A 10,697-nucleotide genomic window follows, 5' to 3' on the forward strand; every position below is an offset into this window, starting at 1 on the left:
TGAGTGTGTAGCCTCAACAGGTAAATGCAACAAACAGGACAAACTTTAAATTTCAAGCGCAAAAGTGCACTAAAGCTGGCTTTAAAGCAGGGGGTTAGAAGAGATAGGAAATGGCCCAAGATGGCCAATAAGCTACAGGTCACTGGGCTGGAACCACTCCTCAAAAGACAGATAGGCTGCTCAGAGCTCCCCACTCTCACTGGTGAACAAAGAAGCTTCCCCCCTATCCAAATAAGGATATGGGCAACACAGGAACTATGACACAGCCCAGAGATCAGCAATACCTGAAGACTGGACTATTCTAGTTGAAACACAGTAAATGCTTTAATTCGGCTAGCACACTTGAGTGTGTAGCCTACCAGTTAAACTAAGCAAAAACAAACTTTAAAAGTGCAAAAAGAAACTCAGAAATACAGGCAGGAATGCAATTAAACAGCTTTGCAGAGCTTATTTAGTTAAAGAAACAGCGAAGTCTATATATACAGAAAAGCAGCCAAAACACACAAACACTTCAGATGCAGTGCAACCTAGAGCACTTGAGTTGTAGCAATATTAAGGCAATTACAGTTATAATAAATGCTCTGAAATATACTCTATATATTTTTTTTTTCTTTTTTCCCTTTTTTTTTGAAAGGGAAAAAGGAGAAACAGAAGGCCTTATCAAATGTTATCTCTGTATTAGGTAGAATGAGCTAATGACACTAGACTTGGGGGAGTGCCACAGATCAGATTTACAGTAGGGGTGGGCAACTGCAAAGCCACCAAGTATAAGAGCAAGACACCAACTGGGAGGGAGGGGACAGACAGTAAGCAATAGCTACATTTTATCCAGAAAGCTCTGCTGAGCATGATTCCATTTATCCAGCCATGCTTTGATACTGTAAATTGCTTCTTAAACTAAATGTAGCATATTCTTGAATCTGTAAATATGCATTGTTCATTTCTTATCTGAGCCTATTCACCTGGGTTGTGCCTAGAAATGGTCCACTGAGAACAGAGCACTACCATGGTTAACAAATATAAATAAATAAATTGTATCTGGTGGAGTTAGTATCCAGGGAAAGTACTGGTTGCTCATCAGTCTGTAATGCTAGTCTGAACTGTTATAGCAGATGACGGTCTATGATATGAGATCGTGGTTCATAGTTCAACCAAGTATTGGTTATCAGCTTACCATCTGATGTCCCGTAGCAACCTATCCTCCTGGGACAAAAGTTCTTATTTAGACTGTATAAAAATGACAGACTGCTTACCTGCACTGTTTCTATAGTAACTGCAAAAGAGTTGTCTTCAATTTCCTTTGCGAACAAATAATGGCAAACACCACTGAAGGTAAAGTGCTTGTTGTCAAAGGATTTAAAATGTGACTGTCCTGAGATGAAGCATTCACCTAAATGAAACAAGAGAAAAATATTAGTCTAGTCAGGAAGAAATTATAATTTATTTCAGTGTAAACATCAAATAACATACCCTAAATGAAGGAGTGGAATTCTACTAACTAAAGGTGACTGAGACCAATTACAATTGTAATAATAAGTATTAATGTACATGAAGGAGAAAAAGCTGCTGCCTTAGAAAAGACACAGAAATACTGTGAACCACAATAGGGCATTTTTATGGTTCCCATTTCTGGACGTTAACTTGACTAGACATGAGCACTTTTCTCAGCTTTCCTTTACTGCCTTAAAGTACTCCTTGAAGGCCGTGTTGTAGCCGAGGTGCTACAGACAATAAAGCTGCATATTTTTGCACTGGTTCCTAGTCATGGTTGTATCGGGTTTCCTTTACTTCCTTGTTCAGACATTTTTCTTTGAATTACTTGTGGCCATTTGTGGATGGATGCATAGTAAAAAGCCAGCGGGGGGAAATGACTGCCCTTCTATAATTGAAGAGGACAGTGTTCTTTTTTAGCCTCCAGGTTATTTGCCGATGGCACATAACCACAAAGTAGTGGTTACTGAATGGGGTGGGAACATTAGAGTTCAGCAGTTGTAAAACAGTTTATGTGGTCATTGGAGTTCCGTGTGCACCAATACAGAACCTAAATCACAGTGAGCAGGAAAATATTACTATCTTACCTTAACTTTGAATACAGGCTGCTACAGCTGCACAAATAACTCTTGTGCTTTAATCTGAGCCATATAATAAAAGTACTGAATATGCCTAGAAACACATTAAGGTCCTTCTTATCCGAGGCTTGCTTTTATAAAGTAATATTTTTTTTTCTGAGCTACTATATGTAAAAGTTAAATGGGAGGGTGAAGAAATAATTTCTTCAGTTGTAATTTAATTACATATCATTTTGACTGTGCAACCAGTTTGTGTCATTACAGGGAATGAAGAATTCTGCATCTTTTAAATGTGTAAATATTACAAATATTGCCCTATGAATGATGAAGTCACAAGTGAGTTGTGCAGCCTAGATGCAGTACAGTTTATCAGAAATGTTCTTCCATGGCATTTGCTTTCTCTGTGTGTTATGCAGACTTTCTTTTTTGAAGTTTTGATAAAGATTATTATTATTTTTAGAGTTGGGGAATATATGAATATGATTCAGAAATAGTGTGTGCAAGAAGAAATATGCAAATGCATGAAAGGTCTGCAATGCTATAAAACATTTTCTGCAAAGCTAGAGAAAGTGATATGATAAGAGTACAAATGTTCCATTAAGAAATAAATGCATGATGCATGACCGAATAGGATTAGCACATGATGTGAACCTGATAAAAAGGCAAATATAAAAAAAAAAACAACACAATATGCCTGAAATAGCTGCAAATCCTATAAGTCAAAATAAGGTGCTTGATACTGGGTGACTTACAGAAAAAATATTCTGCTTCTAGGCCAACGAGTTGAAAACCTACATGACGATAATAACTGACCCTGATTAATTTAGTGATCATGTCACTGTCAAATGTTCAGCACATTTCTGTTTTGCTTATGTTCTTTTATAGTATGTACCTATATATTTACTGTCAAATGTTATTGTAAATTTATTTTCTTTTTTGGAGCTTTTCTCCCCAGGACTCCATTGAAAATGGGTTCTTCAATGGCCCAATGGACTATCCTGGTAAACCAACTGCAATAAATAAATAAATAAATAAAAATAAAATAAAATGACGTTACAGATCTCACTAGCTGGGACAGAAATTACTGCAGACATTCTATAATACCTGAAGACCAAACATAATATTCTGTAGTCTAAGAAGAACATGTGTACTATTTGAAATAAAGCCCTGCATAGTACTGGACATCCTTATTTTAGGCACATTTGAGAAACTGGTGAGTGACACTGTTGGTGTTTCCAAGGTTTTGTATCAAGAATTCTAGGGCAGGTGCTGTAAAGAGTGGAAAAGATACGTTCCCTTGCTGCACTCCAGCATAAGCATGCCATCACACAGTATACTCCACCCCCTGCCTACAGTATGTGGTGCCACTGACTGCTTGCACATTGCCTACAAGTGTCCTCAGGATCCAAGAGTGACAAATGTATATCAGAAGGCCAATCAACCCCTAGCCTGCAATGGAGTCTGCACTGCCATTGAAAATCCCAGCAATGCATGTAGCTATTACATGGGAGGTCTGCATGATGTGTGTATCTATCATTTATCTGGCAGATCTCACATATGTTGCACCTAATTAGTGAAAGAACACATCGGACCTGTGCATTTGAAAGTTCATTAGGCAAAGGATATAAACATATTGTGCCTGTCAGAGAGCATCTATACATGCAAAGTATATACAAAAGGGTAGAAACGTGCATGGCTCTGTATATCCACTACATGTGACACAAGCTACGTAGTAGGGCTATGACAGATAACAACTTGCCACTCACCTACACCTGCAAGACATCTGAGTAGTGCAGCACAGATATTGTAATATTTATAATAAAGTCATTTTTAGCCTAACGATGGTATGATTCTTGTGTTTGGATACATATGCTGATATCCTGAAGTATGATCCAGAAAGGGTAAGTACAAATGTATGTACACATCCTGTATAAGATAACCTTCTAGAAACAGGCAGACAATTCACAATGTCTGCAAAGAACCCAAACACCACCTCGCTGATACCCAGGGAGCAATAATGAAGACAGCAAATACAGAACGTGCCAGCACAGATGCCTGCGAGATGTAGCTGGTTGCATTGTTAGCATTTGATAAATAATCCACCTCTCTGGACTGCTTTGCTCCCCAATAGCTAAACATTTACTCAAAATTTCAATTATACTGAATTATGACTGAGGCTGTTTAACTGCTATTCTGTCTCAAGCTTTGGCACTTGAATCATTAGCCTAAGTGGTTATCTATACATTATGGCAAATTAAACAAAAAACAATTTACAATGCAGAAGAAGAAACATTTCTACTTTCTATATGCATAATTCCAACAATACCTGGGCAGTCTTCATTGGTGCATACCCACATTCCGTGTCTGCAGATGCTGTATAAATAAAGACAATACCAGTTCAGACCAGACATAGTTATTTAATGTCAGCCATGTTTACAGCTCAGCAGAAACATGTATGTACATATATGGGTTATTCACTTATTTAGCAATAGTATACATTAAAAGGAAAACTACAACAGTAGTTACTTAACCATAGTATAATTAACATTTTTCATTGCCACAGTTCTTAGTTTCTCTGACACTTTTATCAATGACACTAAATCAGATTTTGTAATTGTGGAGTGAAGACAGTGGCCACAACCCGGCATTTACATTAACTTTTTCACTGAAAGCATTTTCTAAGTAAAACATCAGATGCTTGTTAATAACTTAATTAAACAGTTTACTGAAAAACAAAAAAGGCTGACATTAAAAGTCTTTTATTCAAATGAAGCAAGTATCTGACTGCTCAGAGAAACAGATTCAGTCATATATCAGACCAGTCTCAATATATGTCCATGGTATGCATTATAGAAGTGCTACATATAAAGCTATGTTATTTAACAAATAATGCTACATCATGTGATTGTGCAGGTAGTCAGATGGGAAGAAGACAATAATAATGACTTTAGAGAATACAAAGAACATTTGCAGACAAGGGCTTTGCATTCAGTGCCAAATAAGTAGAAAACTGCACAAAAGAATGCCATAAAGTTCTGGATGTTTTTGTATCTGTCTCCGTACGTGACTGGAACACTGAGATTATCATTTGCATTAACACAGGCCAGTAGCAATCCATGAGGAAGCAGGGCAGGGTCTTTAACTGTCAATTTAAAACTACTTTATTTGAATGCTCTGTTGAGCATAAAAAACACTGAACTGGCAAAGCTTCCCATACTCATTTTTTTCCATTCAAGGCAAGATCTTTACCAATCCTACAGGAACTTTATCTTCAGATAAGGGCAAATCTTGTCCACATCATCTTCCTTTGAGGGAGGCACATTTCAGCCAAGTGCACACATTTTAACACTAGGTCATGATTCACCTAATCAAATACCAGCAAGTTACATGATAGTTATGATGTGTAGATAGTGACAGGAAAACCAGAAACATAGGAAGTTATTTTTACCATCATGCCAATTGCATATGGATCCTTTGCAGAGATTACTGCACAGATTTCTAGGGGCTATACCACAAAGAGAGAAAAGTTTAACAGACAGCTCAGATGATATGACCAGATCATGTGACTTGACAGTTCTATATATGTATCCTGGAAACATGCAAAGAGGAGACTTAAGACACAGAGCCAGTGGTACCTCAGTCAGGGTGATTAGGAGAGGGAAAACATGTCATATGGAAGTGGGAAGAAGAAGCCAGGAATTGTGCATTAAGGATATGTGGAATTTGGGAGGTAGGTAAGGCAGTAAAGTGACAACATGTATGGAAGATAGAAGAAAGTGTCTACTTGGATAAGGCTAAAGAAAAAAATAAAACTTAAGATGTGCATTGAGTATAATGTATATTAACTTTAACATATAAGGTTGTATGAAAACATAAGATAGATGCTCAGTCAGATCTGCAGCAGAGGAAAAAAAAACTAGTATGGAAAGTGTCATGTCAAAGAGTGGCAAAGCCCCGACTGTGACCTAGCTTATGTCAGTTTGATTAGTATCTAGCCCAATAGGAGAGTGGAAGTGGACAGCTGGGGGCGGGTGTACTTATCCTATGTATTGCTGATACCTGCTGGAAAACAGGTGATGCAGCAAGCATTGTGTGGGCTGGAAAACAGTGCATTCATGTCTGGAACTACAAAGGCCCTTTCTGAATGGTGAAGAAACAAGTATCACCCATCATGTTGGTATTTTTCCATGGAATCCACGAATGTAGTGTAGGTTAATCTGAAGTGCACGGGTTGGGGAGACTGTATATCCTTGCCTTTGGGTCCCTTACCATAAGTTAACAACTATTTTCTTGTCCTGTTCAGTAGTAAAAGAGCATGCCCTATTAATGTTATTTACATGATAACCCCTATTCAAAAATCATTCTGAAAGATCACTTTTGCTAATGTTGTAGGCTACATCTGAGGAACATATACGCTTAATGCGTAGAAATTAGGATTTTGGGATGTTTTGGATGATGTGGGAGGGGTGATGGCTGAAGGCATGTAGTAAAGTATTAAATTGGGGGAATTTTCGATAAACCCTTGTTTCAAGTGTATGATCATCCTGTCGTAGAATCTGGACATCCAGGAATGTGACTGCTTTGTAATCATAGTTGAGTGAAATTAATTCCCCATTTATTCTCATTTAAATATTCTACAAATTCCTCTGCATATCCAGCGTCCCCTCTCCACACCATCCAACAATCATCCAGATAACATCTCCAGATTTATTGAATTTACTGTCTGTGAGCTTTATTGTGTGCCGTGTGGGTCCATTTTCTGGATTACTAGTGAAATTATCAGACTTTTGGCAATTTTGTTGGATACTATTTAAATGTGCAATAGATTCAAATGATTTAATGCACTGAAGAAGGCTGTAGGTTTTGCCAAAACATGTATGCTGTTTTTGTTGTTTTAGTCACATTAAATTACGACTCTACCTCCTGAATAGTGCTGGACTCTTTTTGGTGCTTTACAATAAATTTGTAATGTTCTCATATAAAGCACATTATTGTAATGTTTGCATACAACTTCATTGTCAGAGGTTTTCCTTTTTTGTAACTTTGTAATAACTGTCTGGAGCTTTTCTCCTCAGGTTTCAACTGAAAATGGGGCACTGGCTCAGTTGGACTAGTCTGGTTAACAAATGACAAATAGATAACTAAATAAATAAATAAATAAACAAACAAACAGTTGCATGACATAAATTTTTGGAGCTTTTCTCCCAGGCATTGCCTCAAAAAGGGCTCTGCTCAGCTGGACTGTCCTGGCCAACAAGTGCAAAATAAAATAAATAAAAATAAACATAAAATCCAGCAAAAAGTTTGAAACACTGTAACCATATGGACATTAAGTTTCACTTTAAAGGGCAGTTTATATATCAGTGGCTAAAAAAGCATGTTTTGCCTTACAGTTCATTTTATCAGATGTCTTAATATTTAAGGATTCTATGCAGTGATATTTAGGTAACAGATTATATGCTATATTTAACAACATTGCTTTAGGAAGACGAGTCATTTTGTCAATAATTTAACAATGAAATGGTAGTACTACAAAGGTTAAACACCTTTGTTAATGCCCGTGTACCATTCCATAGTCTGTGCACTCTATTTCTGTCTAAAACATTCAGTAACAGAGGAAGCCAGCTTTCAACTTAATAAAGGTTATTTCAGTTCATTCATATTTAAGTACATCTTTTAAAATATTGAAGCATGCTGTATATTATGGTGTGCATGTTTAAAACTAAGTGGTGTTTCTACCTGGCCTTGTGATGGAGAGGGATGTACATCTGACTGCAATCTAGACAGTCTGTGCTTGACTAACAGCAATATGGATGGGAAGCTGATGCTGGCTTGCACAGCATGGGGGAGAGAGGTGACTCTGACTGGCCACTTGAGTGACACCTAGAGGGGGCAGTGGGTGTTGCACCAACAGGGTACAATTCTACCAATAGGACAGTGCCCACCAGTGTACTCTATGAAGCCAGGAAATCATGTGTGGTTACTTGCATGTCTTAAAGGTTATATAGCAATTCAGTGCTACTATGGAAGACAGGAGTCCAAGAGTCAGGGAAGGATAGTCCATCAGATCAGGCAAACTGTCCATTTCCTACTGCCTGACTCTCACTTCTGCCCGTAAAGAATGAGCTGAGAAGGCCTTCTGTTCAGTAAAAATACAGGCTGTAATGCTGCAGCTTTGATCTGAGGTCTCTGACTTCTGAAATAAAAGGGAGATAAATGGATCACTGGGTGTAGGAAAGGGATACCCTAGGCTTAGGCAAGGCTCAAAAGACAAACCCACCTCCATAGGTATCACAAGGGATAAGAAACTAAGAGTAATGCTACTCAACGCCAGAAGTCTAAACCTCAAGATGCACTTTTCGAAACTCTCCTTAGCATGGAGAACATCGATGTCTGTGCAGTAACAGAAACCTGGTTCAGGGCTCCCCTGAGCACCCCAGCACTACCAGGTTATACCTCATACCATGCTTTTCGGCCCCAAAACTTGGACCGAACCACAAAAGGAGGGGGAGTATCGATATTCATCAAAGATACACACACCTCCAGGTTGGTGGCAAGGCACGAAGCATCAGAGACTATCCATGTGCAACTAACAGTGGGTAAAACTGCCTTCCAGTTTATAGCCTGCTACAGACCACCCTCCCAAACCCAGGAACCCCACTCGGCCTTTCTGAGAACACTGGAAAATATGAAGGTCTCTCCAAACACCATTATATTGGGAGACTTCAACTACCCAAACATAGACTGGGAGCATTACTCTAGCTCCAACACCCTAGCCCAAAGGTTCCTAGAATTTATAAACTCAAATGCTATGGAACAACTTGATACCACTCCCACAAGAGGGGAAAACATACTGGACCTGATCATCACCAACATGGGGACTCTATGCTCCAGACCAGAAGTGTATCCCTCACTGGTAAGATCAGACCATAAACTAATCTCACTGGATATTCACATCCCGACCCCATCCCCTGCCCAGAAAACCACAGTGAAAGACTTCTCTAAAGCAAATTTCACACTCCTCAAAACCGAGGTGGAATCCTTCAAAGCCCCCGGACCTGTGGAAAATACGGCCCAGACCGCAGAATCCTTTATAAATGCATTCTATGAACACCTTCAGGAATGCATGGATCATGCGATCCCAAATAAAACCAAGACCCAATCCTCCAAAGGCAGACGTCCTGTCTAGTGGACCCCAGCCATAAACAAACTATACAATAGAAGGAGGAAGCTACTAAATGATAGAGCAAAATCCCAAAAAGGGAAGGCATCACTGATCAGTATTGGCAAAAAACTACGGGCACTCATAAAATTGTCTAAGGCCAGCTTCGAGAGAAAAATTGCACAGGACACTAAAGATAATCACAAGGCTTTCTTTAGTTATGTTGGGAACCTGGGTGGTAATTCCCAGATATGCTCAGAATTAGTCCAAAATGACAAAAAATACACTGAACCCACAGACATTGCCAACATCCTAGCTGACAGGTTCAGCGCAAACTTCTCCCCACCAAAAGGGCAAATATCTATCCAGCAGAGTGCTGCCCCCCCTGACATCTCAGATGCTCAGGTAAGAGCCGCCCTCTCCAAAGCAAAAAACATAGCATCAATGGGACCAGACGGTGTCCCATGCTGCGTTCTACATGAACTCCAAGAAGAGCTAAACCCAAACATAAAACTACTGTTCAATATCAGCCTTACTACAGGATATGTGCTCAAAGAGTGGTGTACAGCAACAGTGGTCCCTCTCCATAAAGGTGGTGCCTCAACGGATCCTGGAAACTATCGCCCCATAAGCCTGACTAGCTTGGTCTGCAAAGCTATGGAAAGGATCATCATGGACCTCATAAATAAAGATATTGGGGACCTACAGACACTGGATCCTACCCAGTTCGGCTTTGTTAAGGGCAGATCCTGCCTCTTAAACCTGGTTGATTTCTTTGAAACAGTCACCAAGGCCATTGACGAGGGGAAGGTGGTCCACACAGCCTACCTGGACCTCGCAAAGCCTTCGATACAATACCCCACTCGGGCATTATAGATAAGCTCACCAGCTTAAATATAAACCCCTATGTCACTAGATGGATTGCAAACTGGCTCAAGGACAGAACCCACATGGTTAGAATTGCTGGAGCCATGTCAGACTCCAAACCAGTTACAAGTGTTGTCCCACAAGGCTCAGTCCTGGGACCTCTCTTGTTCGGTATATATTTCTTAGAGGTACAGGCCAACACGGAAGGACTGTGGCTGACCAAGTTCACAGATGACTGCAAACTGGGCGCCATAATCGACTCTCCAGCCGACACAAGCATCCTCCAAAAGGGCCTCATAGAAACAGACAATTGGTGCCAGAGCCATGGCCTCAAGCTAAATGCCAAAAAGCATCCCCTTTGGCAAAAACAAAGTGCCCACAAATTACCACATAGGTGGTAATCCATTAAGTACAGAAGAAGTAATTAGGGACCTGGGGACCCAAGTTGATAGCAATCTCTCATTTGACAACCATGTGGCCAAAGTGGTTAGAAAAACATTTTATATAGCCCACCTAATCATGAATGGATTCACATCTAGATTATGGGAGGTCATCGTGCCTCTTTACTCATCCCTCATCAGGCCCATAATTGAGTACAA

General features: G+C 39.6%; 1 protein-coding gene across 1 annotated transcript in view; it reads right to left on the bottom strand.

Annotated features, from left to right (window-relative positions):
• VWF (von Willebrand factor) overlaps positions 1 to 10,697 on the bottom strand; it is a 749,192-nt gene that overhangs the window by 588,317 nt on the left and 150,178 nt on the right. Inside the window, exons 10-11 of the mRNA XM_044087471.1 lie at positions 4,396 to 4,442; positions 1,254 to 1,390 (exon numbers count right to left, since the gene is read on the bottom strand). Of these exons, the coding sequence (XP_043943406.1) occupies positions 1,254 to 1,390; positions 4,396 to 4,442 (184 nt within the window). The remainder of the gene's footprint in view (positions 1 to 1,253; positions 1,391 to 4,395; positions 4,443 to 10,697) is intronic.

This window comes from Protopterus annectens, chromosome 11.part0 (genome assembly GCF_019279795.1).
Source record: "Protopterus annectens isolate FY-2018-M chromosome 11.part0, PAN1.0, whole genome shotgun sequence".
Taxonomy (NCBI): domain Eukaryota; kingdom Metazoa; phylum Chordata; order Ceratodontiformes; family Protopteridae; genus Protopterus; species Protopterus annectens.